Source organism: Cuculus canorus, chromosome 1 (genome assembly GCF_017976375.1).
Source record: "Cuculus canorus isolate bCucCan1 chromosome 1, bCucCan1.pri, whole genome shotgun sequence".
Classification (NCBI taxonomy): Eukaryota; Metazoa; Chordata; class Aves; order Cuculiformes; family Cuculidae; genus Cuculus; species Cuculus canorus.
In genome coordinates, this window is record NC_071401.1 from 177,204,661 (window position 1) to 177,229,747 (window position 25,087).

The 25,087-nt window shown below is 40.2% G+C and overlaps 1 protein-coding gene across 10 annotated transcripts in view; it reads right to left on the reverse strand.

The window, feature by feature from the left end:
- Positions 1-835: 835 nt before the first annotated feature.
- Positions 836-25,087, reverse strand: part of PPHLN1 (periphilin 1) — a 75,091-nt gene continuing 50,839 nt past the window's right edge. For 4 of the 10 annotated variants that reach the window (XM_054054825.1, XM_054054819.1, XM_054054833.1 and 1 more), the window contains exons 10-11: positions 21,201-21,383; positions 2,706-5,417 (exon numbers count right to left, since the gene is read on the reverse strand). In XM_054054825.1, the coding sequence (XP_053910800.1) occupies positions 5,208-5,417; positions 21,201-21,383 (393 nt within the window). In that variant the 3' untranslated portion in view covers positions 2,706-5,207. Of the gene's footprint in view, positions 5,418-21,200; positions 21,384-25,087 lie in introns of all 10 variants that reach the window. The other 6 variants (XM_054054863.1, XM_054054857.1, XM_054054851.1 and 3 more) reach the window with 6 other exon arrangements.

Consider the following 25,087-nt stretch of genomic DNA (forward strand, 5'->3'; position numbering starts at 1 on the left):
CCACCTTAAATATAAAGAGAGTGGTATGGGATGGGGCGTCTGCTACTAGCACAAGACTCTGACAGTCACTGAAGCTGTAAATTGTGGTTTGTGTTATTAGAAGTATTTATGTTTCAAGTGGAGCTTATATATGGTGGGCACCTAAGCGTCACACAGCCACTCAGTCACACCCCTTCCTCTATCATCCTTCTGGTGGGATAGGGGGAGAGAACTGGAAGGACAGGAGTGAGAAAACTCTTGGGTTGAGATAAAGACCATTAAATAGGTTAAAAACAAACAAACCAACCCCAAGTGATACCAAATCCCCAGTTGCTCAGCATCAGCCAACTGATACTCAGCCAGCCCCTGAGCAACAGCAGCCCCAGAAAACTTTGCCCCTCGCCCCAATGTCATTGCTGAGCGTGACATCATATGGTCTGGAATACTGTAGAATCATAGAATAGCTTAGGTTGGAAGGGACCTTAAAGATTATCCAATTCCAATCCCCCTGCCATGGGCAGGGACACCTCCCCCCAGACCAGGCTGCTCCAGGCCCCATCCAACCTGGCCTTGAACAGCTCCAGGGATGGGGCAGCCACAGCTTCCCTGGGCAACCTGTGCCAGTGTCTCACCACTCTCATGGTGAAGAAATTCCCCATGTCCAGTCTAAATCTGCCCCTCTCCAGTTTATACCTATTGTCCCTGGTCCTATTGCTACAAGTTCCTTCTCCAGCTTTCTTGTAGCCCCTTCAGGTACTGGAAGGTCACTGCAAAGTCTCGAAGCGTTCTTTTCTCCAGGCTGAACTCCAACTCTCTCAGCTTGTCCTCGTATGGGAGGTGCTCCAGCCCTCTGATCATCATTGTACCCCTCATCTGGACCCGTTCCAACAGTTCCATATCCTTCTTACATTGAGGAGTCCAGAACTGGACACAATACTCCAGATGAGGTCTCACAAGAGAGGAACAGAGGGGCAGAATCACCTCCCTCGCCCTGCTGGCCACGCTTCTTTTGATGCAGCCCAGGATACAGTTGATCTTCTGGGCTGTGAGCGCACAGGAATCTCTTTGGTCAGCTGGGATCCGGCTGTGTCCCCACTCAACCTCTCGTGCAGCCCCAGCCTACTCGCTGGTGGGACAGCGTGAGAAGCAGAAAAGGGCTTGATGCGGTGTAAGCACTGCTCAGCAATAACGAAAACATCTCTGCATATCAATACTATTTCCAGCACAAATCCAAGACACAACTTCATACTAACTACTACAAAGAAAATTAACTCTATCCCAGCCAAAATCAGTACATCCTTCGTGACAGTGAGAAATATTAGGGCACTGAATTGTCATCATCAATAGAAGAAACCCTGCACAGAAAACAGGGTAGCAAGGAACCAGCCCTTCTGTGATACATGGCATGAGCTCCTTCCATATATCCATAGTGGTTTTATCACTGATTTTCATGCTAATTGCTTACATTGCCACTCAAAGCTACCAACTCACCCAGCGAGGTTACAGATCTGTTCAGAACCACTCCAGCCACAGCAAGCAGCTCTGAATTTCCACACTCCTTTCCTTCCTCTTCCCTTTTTGTTCTTTTAAGAGTATCTGCACACTAAGGAGCTCTAGGAGTAAAGTGTTTTCTTTTCCAGGAGCTCTTAAGGTGACAAAGCAGATTAATTCCTCCAGCATAGCATCAGATTCCTCCCACCAATACTCTCAATACTCTTCCTACCCCTTTCCAGGAGCCCCATCAAGGGTGTCCATAAAAGCAAGGATGACTTTTTACACCAAGATGAATAAACTCAAAAGTTTGTTCGTTTCTACAGGAAAGACTAAAACCTGTGTTTCCTACTGAAATGAATAGATTAATTGGTATAATATTTTACTTACATCAACAGCAAGCATACATCACAGAAGGCTAAATGTAAATATTCAACATGACACGTATTAAAATGGAAAACCAGTTACCTATCACTTATAAATACGTATTAAACCTTTCACAGAAACAGCACATAAAAGAATTCTAAAGGCTCTTAATTCACAAGTAAAATTTAATCCATATTTTTTAAGAAGTCTGATTAAGCTAATGACAGCCTAACAAGTTTTTGAAACTTATTAGCTATTATTGACCTACTAGCTAATATACAGAAACTCAAGAATATTGGCTGATGGATCAGGCTCAAAGGGTGACAGTAAGTGGCGTTACATCAGGCTGGCAGCCAGTCACCGGTGCCTCAACTTTAGGGCCAGTGTTCTTTAATGTTCTCGTAATTTATATAGACACAGGAGTCATACGTACATTAGGTAAGTTTGCTGGTGATACTGAGCTAGGAGGAGCTGTGGATTCCGAGGACAGAGAGGACTTGGAGAGAGATCTGGATAGACTAGAGAGGCAGGCAGTCACCAACCATATGACATTTAACAAGAGCAAGGGCTGGATTCCCCACCTGGGACAGGGTTACATGCACAAACTGGGGAGACAAGAGGCTGGAGAGCAGCCCCACAGTTTGGGATGATGGCAAGTTGAACATGAGTCAACAGTGTGCCCTGGAAGCCAAAAGGGCCAACCACGTACAGTCAAGGGTGGCGACTGTCCCAGTCTACAGTGCACCCGTGCAGCTCCACCTCGAGCCCTGTGTGCAGTTTTGGGTATCTCAATGTAAGAAGCACATAAAACTATTAGAGCGTGTCCAGAGGAGGGCAAACAACATGGTGAAAGGCCTCAAGGGCAAGACTTATGAGGACAAGCTGAGGTCACTTGGTTTGTTCAGCTTGGAGGAAACAAAGCTGAGGAACAATCATGTTGCAGTCTAGAAGTTTCTGAAGGGGAGCAATGGAGGGGGAGGTGCTGATCTCCTCTCTCTGGTGACCAGTGACAGGACATGAGGAAATGGAATGAAGCTGTGACGAGGGAAGTTCAGATTCGACATCAGGAAAGGTTCTTTACCTTTAGATGGTCGGTCACTGGAACAGATTCCCAGCAAAGTGCTCCGGTCACAGCACCCAGCCTGTCAGAAATGGAGGAGCATCTGGATGATGGATTATGGTTTACTTTTAGCTAGTCCCGCAAGGAGCAGGGAGATGGACTCGACGATCTTTATTGGTCCTTTCCAACTCAAGATGTTCTATGATTCTACCATTGTAAGCTTATGCCTTAATATGCAGAAAAACACTTGAAAAATCAGATTATTTTATCATAGTAAATTTAATCAGGCTTCTAACAAAGGAGTCATAACAAACTGTACAGTAATAATGGACATTTTAAATCAAAATTATATTAAACAGGATTTCATTATTATTTTCATTAGCATTTCTAACCCAAAGCAGAAACATAGATGTAACACCCTGAAGGCTCTTGGTCCTGCAGGCAATTAGTGAAGCACTATAGTTATGCTCCTGCCTCAGAGAAGACTTTGCCTGTGGTTTCATGACTGATCTCGGTAAGCCAGGTTGTTGCCAGAACGGGCAGGGCAGGTCTAGCAACTGTGCCACAACAGGCTGCCTCTCTTTCCCTCTCGCCCTCCCCAGATTAGGATCCCGTAGGATCCGTGAGCTGATTCCCACTCACTGTGCAGCCCACACAGTCCCAGGTACCAGTAAGGTAAGCTGCAGGTCATCTCCTGACAGGAATGTGAACTCCTAGAAAAAAAAAAAAGAGTTCAAAAGCCAACTGCTAAACCACACCCAACTGACACTAAAACTAATCAAGCATCCCAGGAGTCTGATGTAATACATATTTAATACACCATATAAAGATTTGCATGCGTAAGATGCTGTGATACATACAGTACCTTTTACATGCAAAATTGTAGCTATTTTGATGACATTTCTGCACATCATTCTAATGAAATCTGAGAAGCTGTCTTGGGAGCTGAATTCATTGACTTTTTCATTTAAAAACACTGTAGACTTTGGAAACGGTGAGCTTTAGTCATGAATCCTTTTACAGAATTTCAGGTTTCTAAATGCAAATGTATACAAAAAAAATCTTGCTTATACTTACCTCTGTGATTGTGATTCAAACTACCCCTTCCCTAAAATATATCAGCGCCTTATTAAATATAAAGCTGTACACAATCCAATAGTGAGGATACCAACAATGAGGCCTAACTATTTTTCATCTCTGAAAAGTAATCATGTAGCACTGGCAGACTCTTGACTCTCCTCAGCCACTGTTCCCCAACTACAAGTCATTCCATCAGGTCAGAAGTGGCTCCAGACATGACCCAGAATCACCTAGGTTTGAAATGATGATGGATTTGGGGTCTTAGGGTTCAACTTCATACTACACCCAACGCAAAGCAACTTGGAGTTACTAAAGAAATGGTCCTGCTCACTTTCCCTGCCTCACCTTACCACCTCAAATTCCTGCTTCTTCTTCTTGATGTCAGAAGTAGAGGTTACACACAGCCTCCAAATTGTTAAAACAGATGGATGAAAAGTGGTGACAAGGCTTAAGAGGGAAGAGGGAAAGAGTAGGCAAGGGACCCTTCCCTGCTCAGCAGCTGTAAGGTACAGTCAAAAACATAACAAAGAAAATGTTTAGGTGCAAATATTAACAAAAACCACAGTTCATCCTACATAACACTGCTTAACAACTTGTGATATGGAAAACACCAAAATTTCAAAAGGCATTTGCAGAACTTGCAATTAGAACAAAAAATACAGCACTTCTTGTATAAGGTAGCTAAGGGGTCCTCTGGCAGTCAAAGACTGGAGATAACCCTTAATGTGATTTTACAGAATGCACTAAAAGTTTAAAATTAAACTATAATAAATAATCTAAATAATAGTTGCAAACAATTTTGCAAGGCTTCTCTTCCTGTAGTATGTGTGAAAACAAGACATACTTCTGCATAAGTCAAAGAACGAAGAGCTGCTTCTTGTTATTTTGTTATTTTAATAAAAAAAGTGTTTGAAGTTACATTATAAACATCAAAATTAAATGTACATACATCAAACTTAACTTTTTTTCCTACCTGTGTAAAAGTTTCAATGCTAGTTTGTCACTTTACAGCATTTTATAAAAGAACATATTTTCAGAGGAATACACGTCAACAAGTACAGGTGGGAAGAACACGATTGTGGAGACCACGAGGAACAAGATATGGCCACCTGAGCTACTACGAAGGAGTACAAGCCTTCCAATCTCCAGCAAGATCTCCTCCTTCTCCCCAAAACACATTATGTATTATGGCATACACAACGCAGAGGACTGAAAAGCATTACTATTGTCTTTAGTATGAGCCCTCTTTGAAGGATTCTGATAAATCTTGATTGGCAGCATCATACTGAGCAATGAAATGTTTGAGTTCTTCAATGCATCGCTCACCTATTTCATGCAAATTCTGTCTCAGGGCAAACTGAATGGACTTCTCTAATGATGGATCTTTATCAATGAGCATCTTCACTACCATGCCAAAGGTTTCACAGTCTTGTCTGTAGACCTAGAAGCAACACATTTTAGAAAATTATTAAAGCAAGACACTACATTAGCACACCAACAACCCTCATTGAGTCAGGTGCTACTGCAGATACAAACCAAACAAAGAATATTGGATTTAACAGATTGGATTCAACTGTAAAACGTATTTGCCTTTTTCCGTCTTGTGACCTGTGCTCATACAAATGTAACTAGGCCAGAACTATACGGCTAGAAAAAATAATCCTTATTGGAAGAAGTGCCTTAAAAAGAGATATGATGTCTTCTTGCAGCAATATTTAATAAATAATGACAAAGCAGAAATGCTAAACCAGATTTTCATTGCAAATATATGTACAATTAATTTAACTGTGGCACTTCTAGTGATCTCAAACTGTACACAAAGCAACAATAACCGAGTTTGTAATCTTTCCTAATACTTTAAATACAAGTTGTGTTTAAATAATTTCATCAAATTACGTTTGCTTGTTGCATATCTGGTTCTCATAGAAGTCCTTGACTTTAATTACTTTGACTGCATTGGTGATTCAACCACTAAGGATAAGAGAAATCCTGGCAGTGGTTTACATGAACCTGTCTGATCTTGCACTGCAGGGAATGAAGAGTTTACAAGCCGGTTATGTACTAAAGCCGAGGAGAAGTAACTTCTTATTATCACTACAACTGTTTTCCAAACAAGCATCTGACTATGCTCTGAGGAGGTTTTCAAAGCAAGTCAACTGGCTTCTCAAATTTTGTTGTTTAGTTGGGTTGTTTTTTTTCAAATGCCAGTTAAGGTTATTAATGTAAACATCCACAAAAAGGAACTTGTCAAAGTCTTCCAACTGCCAGATGCAGCTCATTTTCACACCTCTGGCCAATTTCCGTTTAGAAAATACACTGGTTTTGGAATAAAGATAAGTTGGTTTCATATCTCTGTACATTTTAGGAGAAAAAAAAAAAAACAACATGTTGATATTCTTGGAAATATTATTTTCTTTTAGTAAAGTGTGCTTGTGTTATCTCTGTAAAAAAACAAGCTCTGTGCGGCCCTTTCCTCCCATCTATGTCGTGGACACAAAATATTACAACTGTATTGAGCAATTTCCCACTAGTAAAAAAGAAAGAAAATGGCAAAAAACCCCATCCCACAACCAAACACCACGAGTTTTATTCACGAGAATCAGTCCAAGGGCAACTCAAGCATATTCATGTCAGAGAAACAAAGAAAATAAAATACATTCTGCATACAAATTAAATTGTTCCCAGAAACACAACGATTTAACATGATACTGTTAATAAAGAGAGTTCTCAATTTTTGTATAGTGTATTCTACAGGAATAGTTCAAAACAAGACCCACTTTTCAAACACTGACTGGCAAATACAAGAAACCTTTTGGAAGAAAGGTTTATTTTTTTTTTTTTAAATTTCAATACAGATCAAGAAGTCAAAAAGAAGAGCTCAGCCCAAAACAAACCGAGACAAATCACATTAAGTTTGGAAAGGGGGGGGGCACATAGCATTTTTTGGTAGGGGACGGGAGTGTCCTACTTTGTATGTTTAGTTCTTTGGTAGTAAAATATCAGCAGAAAACCCAGACTCTCAGAGTTATGTTCCACATCAAGTGAAACACTTGCTAAGAGAACTTCAAACAGAGGAAATTTGGTTTACCTTTTTTTTTTTCCTGACTCTTTCCAAGGAAAAAGCTCAGGAAGAATTGGTGTCCCTGATTAGCCCTATGACAGACAGGTGGTATTTCACTTTGGGTAACTCCTGCCTTTCATGTACTTGCAGGGTGCTTGCTACACCTCTGAAAGCCATTTTCTCCCCAGAGAAAATCGTTCAGAACTCCCTCCCCCTCAACTGCATGTCTATTTGTCCTATTTTATCACCTTTGAAGTGGTCAGACCAAGGATGTGTGAATGATCTTCCACAGGTAAATGAACCCGGTAAGTGTCATTTCGCAGAGGATTCCGTGCAACACCAGTACAAGTGAAACCCTGACGCTAATAAAGAACACAGACACATCACCCCATCTTCTGCCTGGCAAGGAACCCAAAGCTACAAACAACTGAAGCGAACGCTCTGCTTTAGTTGGTCTTCCAATTAATAGCAAGTAGTGCTTTCTGCTGTTTCTTTTGCACGCCACAAAACCCTAACCCAGATGACATTCTCTGACCCTTAGCATATAAATGTTAGCTAAGCCCAAGCACATTTTTCTTCAAAATTTTCAAAAAAGACAACTTGGAGGAGAATCAAGAGAGACATTGTTGTTGCTGTGTCTGGAATCAGAAGTAACTTTCCTGTCACAACAATCTGGAAACTAAATACGTGAAGAACTTTTTCACTACTCTGTGACAAAAGATTTAAAAAAAATAGAATTTGCCTAAAACAGGGGAAGAGGGTGAAGGTGGAGCAGGAAGGCTGTTCTAACAACAGAAAACAAAGGAAATAGCTCAGCTCCTCTAACAATTGAGCAATTTTCCCTCAACAAGCTTTCTACTCTAGCTGCTAATTCTCATCCTCCCAGTGCAATCCGCCTCCTTCTCAGTTGTGCTGATAAACCCATTTGTATAGCTGTGATGTGAATTGCATCACCGTGATGATCCCTTTTAAAATTACTTCCCCCCAATTAATGTGATTCAGTGATTCAATTCTAAAACCAGACGCATCGGCACAACTGAAAGGACTGTGAGCCACAGTCATGAAACAGAAATAACTTTATCAACTAGTTTATATCTGAAGCCAGTGCATGACTACCAGCCCTCAGAGACAAGTCACTATGCTTTGTTGAAGGAAGTAAAGACTATCAACTACAAGAATATCAATTACAGCTTAATCAACAATTTGTAAAAATTGTAAAAAGCAAAGGTCCTGAAAGCTCATCTTTTTCATGGAATAGAAGGTTATTTCTGGAAAATAAGCTGAGAATATGATGCTTAAGAAAGAAAGAAAACTGAAGAAAATATCCCAAACAAGCGAAAATGCTGTCTCTTGGAGAAAAATACTAGAGAAACTTGGGACCCAACTAGATTTGGAAAAAAACCCTATCTTTAAAATTCCAGCTAATATTGATTCTGAGCTCAGACCATGGAAAGCTCATCTGAAAACATCTGGAACTAAAACCTGAAAATGATTCCATGTGTGGGGAAAGAAAAAATAACATTTTTATATTGAAAAACAAGAAAGGGAATGATATCAACGACATGATTATTCAGTCTGATATATACATCAGGTAATCTTGAAAATAGCTAAAGCCATAGGGTGATTATCTACCAGGGCCATAGCATACTTTTATTCTTTAACCTAAGCTACGGCACCAGCGTAATGGAAAGAACGTGTACCACTTCAGTAAGCAGATGACGCAGAAGCAGAAACAGCTGTTCTATTCCCATATATAAATGTATGAATACTTATTTTATACACAGACACACAAAATATATCTATAGTCTTGATTTTCTACGAATGAGAACGACATAAGCCAAATTGAAGTTCTCTTTGAAGTTTTCCAAAATCAGCACATCTGGCATCTGTGAGGTCAGAGGATCACAAATACGCCTACTTTTATATTATTCTCATGGCGTTTTAGCTCTTTTTATTCTTACACTATAACAGCATAGAAGCTCTGTCTGAAATCAATTCTTCACAGTGTTAGTTTCTGCATAAGCACTTAAGCTTTGCCTAGACACAAATCTAAATGTATGATGCACCAGCAACATCTTAGTGAACACTCCTCATAGATTTGAGAGAACCAACCCAAAATTCACACTTAGAACTGTTTAAGTATAGCTAATAGACACTTTCAGATCTATCTAGAGCAATAGAGATGTTAGCCCCCCAAGGTGGAGGTGATCAAGCCCTAGAACAGGCAGAATAAAACTTTTGAGAACTCTCTAATCTGTGTCGGTGGAAGGTTTTCATGCTTAACCTCAAAGTGCCAACTATGACTTAAATATTAACACGTGACACTGACATTAAAGAGATGAACACAGTCTCTTCTCTGAGCTCAGCTTTGTGACGTTAACCACTGCTGGGTAAGAAAGAGGGGCAAAAGCAAGCACGTGGGGACTGCTCATGTCTTAGACTGCTATATGCCTTCTGCAATGATAATCTAAAAATGGCCTTGGCCTAAACTAAAGAAAACATACTGAGTGACTCAGCTGATTGATGGAAAACCATGACCAAAACTTTGTTGTACATCTGAACTCTGGGCACAGATGAAATTATGCCAGCTAGGGAATACCTTGATGACACATCTACTACTCACTGGCAAAGTCTGCATCATTTCCTTTCTCTGCCTACCATAGCCTCATGTTCTTCTCCAAAACTGTTCTGGAGCTGCCAGTGTTATTTTGTGCAACAGAGCTATTAGGCAATGTAAATAGTAATGAGAACAAAAACTAGAACTTAAGATGTCCTACCCTACAAGTGACTGTAGTCTGCAGAAGAGTCAGAAACTGTCATCTCAGTCTCAAAGCCTTGCATACCTATCTAAAAAGCAGCTTCATATCAACAGCAATAGTTAACATATATTCAAAGGTGAATAAGCCAAGAAAAACAGAGAATGGAGGTAGTGGCAACTTTATTTCAATCCATGCAGATATTGGCAACCTTATTTCAATCAACCCATGGTAGTTTCCCCAGCTTAGATCTAAAGTCTGTGCCAAGAAAGGCTTTTTAACTTCCCAATGTTATTTAGAACAGAAGTACAGCTTCTGCTCTAAGTAGCCTTTGAAGAAGAAGAAAACAAGAGAGAAGTTCCCTGATAACAGGAAAGGCCATCAGGAAGATTGGTCCCAACCCACGCTACAAGTTAGCCTCCCGCTCTTACGCCCACAGCTCCTGGAAAGTAAAACTGAGTAGCAAATAGGAGATGCAAATTTTTCTTCTCCATCTCAGAAAGGACTCCACTGAATTTTCATTTCTCATTTTCTGGAAGAATTGTTCTGATGTATGCGCTTTATTTTATGTAAAGGTAGAAAACAGTAACTATCTTCTCCAGGTATGGTTTAGAATGAATATGATTCTGGCACTTTTGTTGAATGCTCTTGGGTTTATGCACATGTAAAAGCCTCTTGAACAGCAACCATCAAGAGACTTTGGAATGCAAGGCTTGAGCAGTTTCATGCAGTAAATGGGCAAATACATTTCAACGCAGAAGATGGTGCTTCTGCTCACAAACACAAGCGGGACCACAAGGCACGAGGAGGACCACATCCTTTAAGTGGTTGTGATGATTTAGCAAGTGAAATTGATGTCCATGATTTAATCCATAATTTCCAATCCCTTGCTCTTTTTCATCACAATCTTTTCTGCATTTTTGAGTATTTTTACCATTCCATACATTTACAGATTCATGTAACACTCTCTCACCTCCACCAACACTCCTTCTTGATAGCAACATGACGCAACTCCAGGCTCTCTGAGCAGCTCAGCACCATATGTACACAGCCCACCACCAGTGCTTGGGAGTCAGTGCTCATCTTCAGATATGCCTGTTACCAGCTCCTCATCCAGAAGGCCAAAGATCCTCAAGGCTCAGTTCACACAGGAGAAGGAGTTTGGATCATCGCTCAGAAACCGCGTTAAACAGCCTGCAACCCTTAGATACTAACTCACCCTTGAGAAGATCCAACATGCCCAGCAATCACAATCTTGTGTCTGTGATTCACGCCTGTATTCATTTAATATATTATCTTTCAGAAGACAGAAACCTTTCAGTTACTAAGGGCACATTTCCTACAAGTATCAAATACCCCACGCAAGGAGGAAAGAAGCATCATGCTTACTGGTGGGTGGTTGATTTCTGACAAGGGCAGAACTTGAACTTGCAGAGCACAAGTTTGAAAGCCACAGCTTATCCCCTCCAGACACTCCATTAATGAAAACTGCTCGAAATCTCTCTTGCTCCAATGATGCCCCAGGGCTCCTCTGCACCAGGCAGAGGTAACAGCTTTTGTTCACCCAGCTAAACCACAATAGCTGGTATAGCCCTCTGGTGGTATAAAGCCAGTTTCTTTCTTCCTCTCCTCAGCAGACCTAAACTAAGTCTGACAAAACATTCTTCTGTAAACACAGCCATATCTATGTTAGGTTTTGCCCGCATGGGTAGAAAGACTATGAAGTATAATTTTTCTTCCACTCGTAACTACGAGCAATGCTAAAAGATTTTGTAATGCAGACCTAGCCCTGAGCTGATTGTTTATGCAGCAAGATTTTGCATTATAATTGTGCATGTAAGCTCTAGCAAATTGGGAAAATACTGTAAATTCAAAGACTTTGGTGTTGCTGGTATCAAAGAAATTTCCTTGCCAAAGACACATTTTAAAAGGAATTATTACCCTCTCCTCAAATCACTTCTTTTTAATTTACTTACATACTATCTTGGATTTTTCTCAACTATGCAAATTAGACTTTATTAACGTACTTAAAATTTACTCTCCTCAAGTACAATAAGCTAATCCTCTACTGAAAGAGTACAGAGAAATTTTCATTACTGCAGCAGCAACGTAATTGTACTGTTACGTTTATGAGTACAATAAATAAATTTATAGTTCCACAGTGAAAAGAATGCTCAGAACTGTCATTAAACTACTTGCAGACAATTCCCACGATCAAGATATTTAAAATTGGTTTTCAACCAAGAGGAACTATTTTCATGGTTATAGAAAACTAAATGTAAAACAAATCTAATACTTGATTACAATAGTAGTACACAATTTTTAGTTCAAAAATTTCAACAAGCCTACTCTATTTCTTTCTTAAAAATGCACTAACAATTTTACCTTGAATCTATGAAATAATTTCTGTACCCATTAATCAATATGACATTCATTGAAATACAAATTAGTTATTTAAACTACTACGTAATAATGAACAATTTCATGTTAATTTGAAGATACGCAAAATATTAAAGTTATTTGCACTTAAATGCAATTCTGCCTCCCTTTCCATTGAATGTTTCAAGTGCCTGGTTTAATAGATTTAATCAGCTTTCAGACAGTAAGCTCACCATTTTTCGCATGTAAATACCTGGCTGAAAGGTTTGCTGGAAGTCCTTCGTGTGGAATAGATGCTGATACAGCTGTTGTTTCAAAAGAAGCATGAATTCTAATTTGAACTCTGCTTTCCCCTCAAAGACTGGACCAGCAACTGGGGCAAGCACTGTGCAGCTGGGATGGGCGCCAGGAGCCATAGCGCCTGGACAGAGGCCCCCGGGAGAAGCAGCTGAGGCCATCCAGCTCTGAACTCCGGAGGAGCAGTCGCTGCTCCCCAGCACGGGGCCGCGGTCTTTCTACTCAGCTGATCTACAGCATCTGCTTATAGGACACACTGCCTGTGTTTTGATTTACTGCTTTGATTAAACTAATCTGAAAGAAGAAGATGCAATTTAAAACAACACCACTGCAAGTCTTCCTGCTTAACTTTAACGCAGAATTCTAGCATGAAAAGAGACGAGGAGTGCTCTATAGCTTTAGGGGGTGTGGGTGTCTACAGTAACAAACTCTCTCTGCTGAGTTTACGCATACATTTCAAGGCTGAAAGTCCTGAAGAGTTAGCTTGGGTCCTGAGACACGGCTCTGGTAATGCTGTGTAATACACTTGGAAGAAAACTTGCCAGCCACATTATCTACTGGCGTGAACCCATTATCTCCAGTTCAAGCTCAAGACTTCATCTGGATATTCCTTTGCTTCACTTCATGCCCATGCTGACACCTCTGCAATTACAGTGCAGTCATGGGGTTTGCACAGGGTGGAGTCCACTGCAGCTCTGGAGAAGCCTATTACTGGCTCGGGGGTGTGATGACTGCAGCCTAATCTTCCCATGACTTCGGTTGTGAAGGGCTCACCCCTCAGCAATAACACTGTAATCATTATCTGTGTAGAGAAGCAACATCCCTCCTCAACTCCTTTCTTTCTCCCTTCACCATCCAAACAAAAAATTACAGTCTCGTGCATTTATACAATGCTTATAGAACAATCTAAAGATGGAACACATAGCTTTTGTCTGAGTTGGTTGAGCAGAGCCAAAAATAATAAAAAGCAACTAAAAAGACAATTCTTCAATGATTATAGCGTTTACAGCTCCAGTTACACAAGAGGCACAAATCTATAGAGCAAGGCTGTACAGCTCTGAACAGCCATAGCAAAAGCCAGCCAAGTTGTTACCGTTTAGAAACCTGAACTATTGAACTGCCTCAGCTCTTTTAAGTCAGAGTGAAGAGAGAAAGCATCATATACAAATTATTCAGCACAGTGCAAGATAAACCTTAAACTGCTATGATTTGTACTGCCTGGCAACTAAATTAATATCTGGAAAGTTCAGCAACAGAGTTTTCATTTAAGGAAACTTACACTTTCCAAATAGTTCCCCATTGCCTTAAAATTACTACAAACAAGTTTTCAATAAGAAGCAAGACTTTTACTTGAAATATATTGCTAGGAAATCCATTTATTTACTTTAATAATTTTAATACCACAGTGGAGGACTTTAAGTGAACGTTTAAACAAACAAGGATTGATACACAACAAAAAAGGTACATGACGATACACTTCATTTAATGTCATGTTTTGGCAAGAGCAAGTGCATTATTACTTCTTCAAGAAATGTCTTGCTCAGTCAAGCAGAAGTAGCTCTCATGTGGGAGAGCAAGGACTATTATGTTACATGGCTTTACTGGAGATAATTCTTTACTAAACCAATCACACCACATAATAACAGCATTCTAACACCAACTACAGGGCCTCAGAGACCAGTTTGTGTGTGGCCTAGATTTCATAGGCTTCTTTACAACAGATGTGTTGGATGAGGGTAGTGTTACTTCATATATTAACTTGTGTGTTCCTTAGCTAAAATAGCAGTATTCTTTTAAGTTCTACCTCTTACATAGTCTTCTTATAGAAACCATGTGCCTTTCACAAGATGATAAATCTGAATCAAAATAATCCACAGCAATTATAATTCATCACTTGCTAAACCTCAGCAGAAGTGCTGATAATCTCTTAAAGATACATCAATGATGTTTTTTCAGCTCACATATACTCAGATACATGTTTAAGAATGCCCAGTTACAAACAAATCCAAAAATTTTTGCTTATAGAAATTGTTGCTCTTTCAGACAATTTCTATATCTACTAATTTACCTTGGTTCTATAATGATCTTCAAGCTAGAAACTGCATTTTTGTAGAACTATAAATGAAAACAAAATTCTAAAAGCTCTCCTTCCTGATGGATGCTGGAAAAAAAAAAACCCATTACTCAAAATGCACCAGTTCAGGATTAAACAGGAAATAAATTAGCTTTCTGCCAAAGGAAGGACCTCACCCTAAAACTTTTTATTTATAAAACACTGAATTGATGGAAAGCTATTTCCTAAATCTGCTCCACGGTAAACTTATTGCTCCATCCAAAACAGGAAGGGTGAAGTTTATCTACAAAAGACTCTGTCTGTTAATTCTCTTGTTAAAAATGCTTTAATAGCTCTTAGTTATGTCCACTGACCACAAAGGAAAACAACATTCATTTAAGCTTCATCAGAATGGGCTGTATATTATTGGTAGCACTTACATGACAAACCAATCTTCCTTGTCATAAAAACTCACGAATATTTTTGTATGGAAAGTACAGTAGTTTAAAATCCACATACATGGAGTGTGTTGCAGACAAGATCAACAACGGTGCATGAGCTTTTACCAAAAAAGTGACTTGTGATTTAATTTTCCCTCAACAAAAGTCTTCGTACTTTCAATTACAACAAATATCCTCAGCTACAAGTATTCTCAGATTCAACATTCTGCTTTAAGGGGTCTCAGTTTTGTTAAAGAGAAAGACTGAATTTTATCCCGAGGTGTGGATTAACTATAGTTTCTTCAATGGCACAAGGTAAACAAGCAGCAAGGGAAGAAAACAAAAAAAATAAATCTTCCTTTTTCTATTAACAGCAACTCCTAGCAGATCAGCTGCACGTTGAAGTGGCAGCAGCACTGTAATTGTAAACTCAAAGCTAGTGGATCAATGTTTTTAAGAACGAGCCCTTAAATTATAAGATTTTCTCACCATCACTGCCTGCCTAAAGAGCAACTCTTTTTTTTCCCCCTTCTTTCATGGTTAAAAAAAATTCTAGAACAGGTTTGGACATGCAAGGCAAAGGTTAGGGTTTTTAATCACATATGCAGCATAAAGAAAATACTACACAAAATAAGTACTACTGTATGTAATGGACAACTTTTCAGAAAGGAAACGCAACAGCTGCAAGAAGAAAAACAATTACTTAGATTACCAACATTTTATTACTTAGTTTATGTTAAACCTTAAGGTTTCTGAAAGTTTAGAATTACTTCACACATTATATTAGCCTCACAAATCAGTTTTATTAGTGTCTCAATAATGGATTGAATTTTTTTCACGTCCAAGTCATGGTCCTGTCTCTACCCTCTAAGTAGTCACTCTCATCATTTACTTTGAACTCATTTCAAATATAAAATGAAATAAAAAGTAAATTAAGGCTATGTTTTTGAAGACTTCTGTAAGCATTCCCTAGCTTGTGGATGGATATCTTTTTTCCATATGCAGCTGTAATAGTTGAAAAGGCTACTCCCCCTTCCCAGCTGTTGCCATCCCCATGCCAGAAATCATCACCCTACTTCTTTGTGTGAGTCAGCAATACACAGGACTACTCCTAAAATTCATTTTCAGGCAAAATCAGCGTGATTAGGTCACATGCTAGCGCACCAATTGCACTGCGGGAAGGAATCACTTATTTAGAGTAAAAAGGTGATGAGTAGCTGTGGGTGACATCTCAAGAGGACATTTACCTAAAGCCTTACTATTGTGTCCACTCTCTGAGCTTATCTGTGACCATTCATACAACTGGTACCTAAACCCAGACAGACAAAGCACACAGGATCTGTGTTTAAATATTCATATGTCTTAGCATGTATCTTCAGTCAAATACAAAAATATATTTAGGAATAGAACATGAAGCTAGCATAAGGGCTGGAGGTAGAGCAGGTCAGAAAGGCTGTATGCTGAAGCCTCATTTCTTAGTGCAAATATATTCATTTCTTCTGTATTTTTAATATTCAACACTAAAACTCTCTGTTCTGAATTTGTTCCCACAATTCTAGCTATTTCCACTTCAATTTAGAATGAGAAATCCAATTAAAAAAAAAAAATCAGTAAAAACAGAAAGCATGTCTCTCCCCAAAAAGAAAGCCACAAGTAGTAGAAATCATCTTTTATGGTTAGTAAATCACATGTCTTAGGGCAGTAATCACCAATTGTGGTTCCAAGAGAATGTAGTAGAAGTTCTGTATTTACTCAGTGGATACAACACTGACTGTATCCCACAGTACTTGGAATCAGTTATTGGATAAGTTTGGGTTACAGCTCGTAAGTAATATTGAAAAATCACAGTGATTAGCTAGCTGAAAAAAAAGCCTGGGAATCACTGTGTTCATTGTTAAGTGTTTTTCCATGTGAAAAAACCAAGTCTATTTTGTATTTTAAAAGACCTTCTGAGACCAAGAACATTGACTTTCTATTTCCTTGTTATAAGCCTTTATGAATGAGATAGTGCGGTAACACTGCAGCATTTCAGCACAAGAACTGTTACCTCTCAAACTCATTAAAGGAATGTCTGCCCTGTCCAGCCCAGTGTCACCGAACATTTTCCAGAAGCTGTCTAATGGGGTGAACTGACAGAGGACAGATTTGGGACGAATTTGGAAAGATATGTGAACACACTTCTGACTTTTTGAAGTGTTTGCTTGTCTTCATTATCCTGGCACCCACTGAACAGCTTTGATTCTTTTAGAGTCTAGGTTTTAGTCAATCCTTATAAAAAGTATTATGACCAACAGAAGAAAACTGGGATCAACAGATACTGCTTTATGCTGGGGTTTTTTTGAGACAGAGTTTTTGAGAGCTTTAGCTCTGTATTTTCAGATAGCTTAGAGCTGCTTTCTGTGATCCCTAACACCTACAAATTGTGAAAATGTCACGATGCAACAAATTCACTAAGTCAAAAAATAACAGGGATATTTCTAGCATTCAAGAGACAAAACTTGCACAGGGATACTAGAGGTCTAGACTCTGTCCCCTGGAATTTACTTACTTAAATAACTTATTTAACTGTAAAACAGGGAGCCTGGTTATGGTATAAGTATTTGTTTACTAGTAACAGTAGTAAAGCACCATGGAAATTAACACATCAATGAAAAAAAAATTATGGCTAGAACAAATTAGTGGCTGCCCAGCAATTCTGTCAACTTCCTGCAGGGTAAAGATTTGTTGAGCATCACCAGCAGCATTATGAATTGTGGTCACTTCGGAGATGCAGCAAATTCTATTTCTGGCCAATCCCCCAACTTTGTAGAACTTCACTCTGGCAAATCACACAGACAAGTACGGGCGGGGTTGACCATTTGACTAAACAGCTAATAAAATCCAAATTACCACTAACACCTTGATGACTGGAACATATCTTCAAATAATTAGGAAATCAGTTACCGTCTGCAAGCATACTTACTTCGCCATATTAAACTTATCTTTAGAGATACATAGGTTATTATTTAAGACAGACACCAAACCAAACAATTTCAACTCAGCTAAGGTCGGGAGAAAGAGTACACTAATAAAGAGGTAATACAAAAGAAGATCTAAACTAGATAATGAAACTGGAAACCACGAAAAATACATGAAAATATTTGCTGAATGAAACGCAGCATTACAATACAAATAAAACTTTTTTAATGCTGTATCTCTAAGCAGAATAAAAGCTGTTGCTGATAAAGTCTACTGATGCTGGATTGATATGGTATGTTTTGGATAAGAACAGCATGGAAAGAGAGCAGCGAAGTCTCTTTTGATAAGCAGAACTAAACAGTTTACTGCCCAAGATAAAAATAGGTTGCTCGAGGTCAAATACTTTCATGCAATAGCCAAAAGAAACAGTACTATGCCATTTACCTTTTAACCTTACTTCATACAAGACTACCATGTGCTCTCAAAGATACAGAGTAGACAGGGGTTATTCCTACAAACATATCCTGAAAAATAAGGCATTCCTCACTTCACACAGCCTTCCAGAACTTACTTTTTTTTTTTAAATAAACAACAAACCAGTTCATGCTAATAAAGACCTGGCTGAACTATGCTGTCTGGAAACAGAATTAAATGAGGAAAAAAATTAATTATTTAGAATAGAGCAAGCCAAATCAAATAAGAAAACACAACGAAAATTAATAACATTTTCTCATTACATTCAGAAATTCCAGTGGGCTTTTCGTTTTTTTAAAATCACATAACTGTATTAGCATTGTGAACTTTCTATTTTCAAATCAGCAGGTAAGACACTGTTATTTCAAGGATTAGTATCCACAAATAATTGATTTACATGCTAAACAAAGGATTATGCCATTTATCTATTTAACAGTATCACAGACTGCATAGAATTATAACAGTAACTGTTTCCATAAAAAATAACCAGAAAGAAAAGAGAAAGTTGCCTTCTACAGAGCAAGTCAGTAGCTTACACTCTTAACAAAGAAAATAAAGACCAACAACCTCCATTTGCTGGCTGCAATGCACTGAACCCAAATCTTAGAGCAATTGTTTAGTTTGAATATGATCTGTTTACTCACTTCATCTCACCTCAATTTAGCATTAACCTCTCTCTCATTTGTTCACCTCTTCTCTTTGTTCTCCTTAGCTCCTCATTGCTCAGCAAACTACACTATGGACAAGGCTAAACTGCTCCTCCTGCTCCAAAGACCTTGCAGTTGGCCACTACGTACATAATAATGGAACCACTACAACATCTGACTACCTTCATCTCTGCCACAATTTTATCCATCTATTCTCCATTCCCACAGATATTTAGGAAGAATTTCTTCACCATGAGAGTGGTGAGACACTGGCACAGGTTGTCCAGGGAAGCTGTGGCTGCCCCATCCCTGGAGGTGTTCACGGCCAGGTTGGATTGCACCTTGGGCAGACTGATCTAGTGGGAGGTGTCCCTGCCCGTGGCAGGGGGGGTTAGAACTAGATGATCTTTAAGATCCCTTCCAACCCAAACCATTCTATGATTCTAAGTCTTCAATCAAGCTCTGATATAAGCTGGCACTCTGAAAAATAAGAAATTAATTGAAAAAAAATTTCACACCAACTGAATTATCTAAGTATCTTTGTATTACCTTGTGGTATAAGTCCATTTATGCTTCATACATTTCTACTAAATGCAAGAAAAAACCAAAAGGTATGCCTAATAATTAAACCAAAACATTACTTAAAAGAACAGAAATTAACATTGCTCACTTTTTACAGACATATACACACATGTTCTTCCAGAGCTTTAATTTTAGCTATATAATACAGTAGGTTGAAGGACACAGTAAAAGCTATTGGCTGACATGTTACACATGTGCTGAGCAATTCATACAGAAATAAATTGCGAGCCTACCAATGAAGTTTTTACCCTTAATATGCATAAAACCTTACCTGACGTGAGACACTGAGCATTCAGAATAAGTTAATATGTCAATCATAGAATCACAGAATCATAGAATCAGTAGGTTGGAAGGGACCCACTGGTCATCGAGTCCAACCATTCCTAACACTCCCTAAACTATGCCCCTTAGCACCTCATCCACCCATCCCTTAAATACCTCCAGGGAAGGTAACTCAATCACCTCCCTGGGCAGCCTCTGCTAGTGCCCAATGACCCTTTCCGTGAAAATTTTTTTCCTGATGTCCAGCCTGAACCTCCCCTGGTGGAGCTTCAGGCCATTCCCCCTTGTCCTGTCCCCTGTCACCTGGGAGAAGAGGCCAGCACCCTCCTCTCTACAACCTCCTTTCAGGTAGTTGTAGAGAGCAATAAGGTCTCCCCTCAGCCTCCTCTTCTCCAGGCCAAACAACCTCAGCTCTCCATAAGACTTGTTCTCCAGCCCCCTCACCAACTTCATTGCTCTTCTCTAGACACGCTCCAGAGCCTCAACATCCTTCTTGTGGTGAGGGGCCCAGAACTGAATACAGCACTCAAGGTGCGGTCTCACCAGTGCCGAGTACAGAGGGAGAATAACCTCCCTGGATCTGCTGGTCACACCATTTCTGATACAATCAAGATGCCATTGGCCTTCTTGGCCACCTGGGCACACTGGTGTTCAGTCGGCTGTCAACCAACACCCCAGGTCCTTCTCCTCTAGGCAGCTTTCTAGGAAGACTTCTCCTAGTCTGTAGCACTGCATAGGGTTGTTGTGCCCCAAGTGCAGGACCCAGCATTTAAACCTCATTAACCTTGTTAAACCTCATGCCATTGGCCTCAGCCCAGCGGTCCAGCCTGTTCAGGTCCCTTTGCAGAGCCTCCTTACCCTCCAGCAGTTCCATGCTTCCACCCAGCTTAGTGTCATCCGCAAACTTGCTAAGGGTGCACTCAATGCCTTCATCCAGGTCATTGATAAAGACATTGAACAGGGCTGGACCCAGTACTGGCCCTGGAGAACCCCACTTGTAACTGGCCTCCAGCTGGAGTTAACTCCATTTACCACCACTCTCTGGGCCCGGCCATCCAACCAGTTTTCAACCCAGGAGAGTGTGCACCTGTCCAGGCCAGAGGCTGACAGTTTCTGAAGCAGAATGCTGTGAGAAACTGTGTCAAAAGGCTTTACTGAAGTCCAAGAAGACTACATCCACAGCCTTTCCCTCATCCAGTAGTCGAGTCACTTTGTCATAGAAGGCAATCGGTTTGGAAAGATTTAGTTTGGCAAGACCTGCCTTTCATGAACCCATGTTGACTGGGCCTCATCACCTGGTTCTCTTGCATGTGCTTCATGATAGCACTCAAGATCATCTGTTCCATGACTTTCCCTGGCACTGAGGTCAGACTGACAGGCCTGTAGTTCCCTGCATCCTCCCTGCAACGCTTCTTGTAGATGGGCACAACATCAGCCAGCTTCCAGTCCACTGGAACTTCCCCAGTCAGCCAGGACCCCTGGAAGATAACAGAAAGGAGTTTGGAAAGGACATCTGCAAGCTCCTTTAATACTGTTGGGGTGGATTCTGTCCAGCCCCATAGACTTGTGGGTGTCTAGCTGGGCAAGCAAGTCTCTAACCACCTCCTCTTGGATCATGGGAGCCTCATTCTGCTCCTCTAACTCCTGGGTTTGTACACAGGGGGACAACTTCCCTTACTATTAAAGACTGAGGCAAAAAAGGCATTAAGTACCTCAGCCTTGTCCTCATCCCTTCTCACTGTTGTTCCTTCTGCATCCAATAGGGACCGAATATTTTCCTTAGTCCTCTTTTTCTTGTTAATGTATTTGTAGAAAAATTTTTTATCTTTCACAGACTTAGCCAATTTCATTTCTAGTTGGGCCTTAGCCCTCCTGATTTTTTCCCTGCACGATCTCACTTCCTCCTTGTAGTCCACCCAAGACGCCTGTCCCTTCTTCCAAAGCTCATAGACATTCCTCTTCTTTTTTATGCCTCTCAAGATCTCCCTACTCAAACAAGCTGTGTCCCGTCGTCCCCCTCCTCCCACCCCCGCCGGCTCCTTTTACAGAACATGGGGATGGGCTCCCTTGCCCTTAAGGATTGTCTCCCATGGGACTTTGCCAACCAGCCTTCTGAACAGTCCAAAGTCTGCCCTCTGGTAGTTAATTGTGACTGTTTTGCTAATCCCCTTCTTCATCTCACCTATAACTGAAAACCCTATCATCTCATGATCGCTTTGTCCCAGGCGTCCTCCAATCATCACACCCCCACAAGGCCTTCTCTGTTCACAAACAGCAGGTCCAGGAGGGCACCCTCCCTTGTTGGCTCACTCACCAGTTGTGTGAGGAAGTTGTCTTCCACACACTCCAGGAATCTCCTAGACTGCTTCCTTTCTGCTGTATTGTACTTCCAGCAGATATCCGGAAGATTGAAGTCTCCCACGAGGACAAGAGGTAGCGATCTAGAGACTATTCCCAGCTGCTTACAGAAGAGCTCATCAGCTGCTTCTTCTTGGCTGGGTGGTCTGTAACAGACTCTCACCACAATATCTGCCTTTTTGTGGGCTCCTCTGATTTTAATCCACAGGCACTTGGTCCCTTCCTCACCCTAATTAAGCTTAAGGGTATCAAAGCACTCTCTAACATAGAGGGCTACACCGTTTCCTCTCCTACCCTTCCTGTCCCACCTGAAGAGTTTATACACCCCCATGGCTGCACTCCAGTTATACAAGTCATCCCACTATGTTTCTGTGATGGCAATGACATTGTAGTCGCCTTGCCCTACAACAGCTTCCAACTCCTCCTTCTTATTGCACATGCTGCGTGCATTGGTGTAAATGCATGTCAGCTGGGCTGACAAACCTTCAGCCCTCATAAAGGGAATAGAGTTCATTCCTGATTGACTGGTCCTTGGAATAACTAACTCCACAGTGCCAGTTTCATCCTTACCGTCCCCAGGTATAATCGCCCCCACTTGCTCTGTGGTGGTGTACCGGTGGTCCTCTCCAGCACACCATACCTCAGTTACTGGAGTCCCACTTCCAGGCTCACTTCCGACTAGCCTGGTCTCATCCTCCTCCCCCTTCACATCTAGTTTAAAGCTCTATTTAAGAGCCTCGCTAGATCTTTAGTAAGGACTTTAGGTCCTCTAGGAGACAAGCGTGTCCCATCCCTAATAAGAAAGTGATTTAAACACTAAATGTCAAGAAACTTTGCTTCTTTTAATATCTTAGTTGATGCACAGAGGATAAAACCAAGCTCATCACTTCATCCCTACCAGATCTCTGCATATCTTAATACAACTCTTCAGCAATACGCACATTTATTTTTCAAGAATACTTAGTTTCACTGTACAGAAGCAGTCAAATAGCAGCAGACTTGAAAGAAACTGAAGCCTTAGATAAAGAACTACGACACAAGCCATGTTACTAGGAAGGCACTAGACTTCCAAAAATAACCAGTATAATTTTCAATGAAAGGGCTTTAAGGAATCGAATCCTTATTTTCCTAAAGGAGAAAGGATAATTTTTACGACAAATGTAACAATCAAAAAAAGCAAACAAACTGGTCCACACACAGAGTAGAGAGTCTTGTCTTGCAAAGCAGAGGTTACATTCTTGGAAGTCCCCAATGTACGGCACGGGTCTAAGACAAGCAAGGACTTATCTTACATTTTCACTGCACTGTCAGAAATACATACATACAAAAATTATAAAAACAAAATCAATAAAAAAAAATGTATTTGGATCCATATAAATGAACAAGGAGGGAATAATATTTACAGTACATTAAATACTTCTCTTTGGAGTCACTGCTCTGGCTGCTTACCATGACATGAATAATAAATTAAGAGAGCCAGGTCATTATAATGAAACATGCTTTTCTTGGTAGCAAAAAGCCCACCCTGCTTAAAATAGAAAGAAACATTCCTAAAATAGGGTTTCTTTGGTAACTTATATTGGCTCTCATGACGAAGATAATTACTTTAAACTCTATATTTTTTTACCACCCTCTCATTGCCCAAATACTGGCTGACAAACGATGCAGAAAATTCACACACCAGGGATGCATACCATATTTAACCAATTTTTTAAAAGTCTGTCTTATCAAATAGCATATAAATTTGCAATTTTAGATTAATCACATCTGGATTAGGTATGTTAATGACTCAATACTACAATCATTTTACCATATATTTACTAGCGCACAGATGATAACTGTCACATTTGGAATGCAGATGTAACTCTCAAACCAAAAGGAGACTGAAAGAATAACAAAGCAAATAATTTTGTTCTATGTATTATGAAACATTTCACTGTGTTATTAAAAGCACAAATCACTTGTACATGGACTCAAGAAACCAATACCCTAACCCAAACGGTGAGTCTATGAGCTCTCCAGAGCTCAGAGTGAAACATAGGTATCCTGTTACTAGAAAAATCAAAGAAAAAAAAGCATTAACTGACCTCAGTGAAACCGGAAACAGAATCTGAGCTTATCTTTGCTTCTGATTTTACTGAAAACATATTTGCAAGAAAACATCCTTCAATAGCAGTGTAAGAAAAACAAAAATTGTACAGTGAGCTGTAGTTATGCCTAATAGTAAATTTGTGAAAAACTTGAATAAGTACTTAAAAATTAATCTCATTAAAGTAATTTTTTAGTTATGGCTAGACCTACACTTGGGGAAGCAGATTAATAGTATCACTAAAAACAATATTTATGCTATTCTTGTTTTCAGTTGTTGAGAAATACACTGAAGTAAACCAAACTGAGAACAGAACAATCAACAGTGACTGATGTATTTATCAATTCTTCAGCAAGAGATTTCAGGTACTCGATGCAGGAACACCGCATTTCCTGCCTTACGATTGCAGCTTCCTGTAGACACCTCAAGGGCATCCAGAGGGGAAGACACTAAGCTGGAAGCACCTGATTGCTCCCACTTATCTCTTGGCACCAGAAATAGCGACAAGTTTTCTTGCATGATGTAGAGTCTCCACCCTTCAGCCAGGGAGAAACTCCACTGCATTTGCCCATAGGCTTCAGAGCTTCTGTGGAATTAATTCCCACCTCCGCCCATGTTCCTCTTGTTCCCCATCTCTGTATTTTCTCCACCCTCTTGGCTGCAGTTCCTGATCTTGGCACAGAACTTTTTTCAACTGCAAGTCCAGTCCTACCCTCGTTCATCGCTTCCCACACT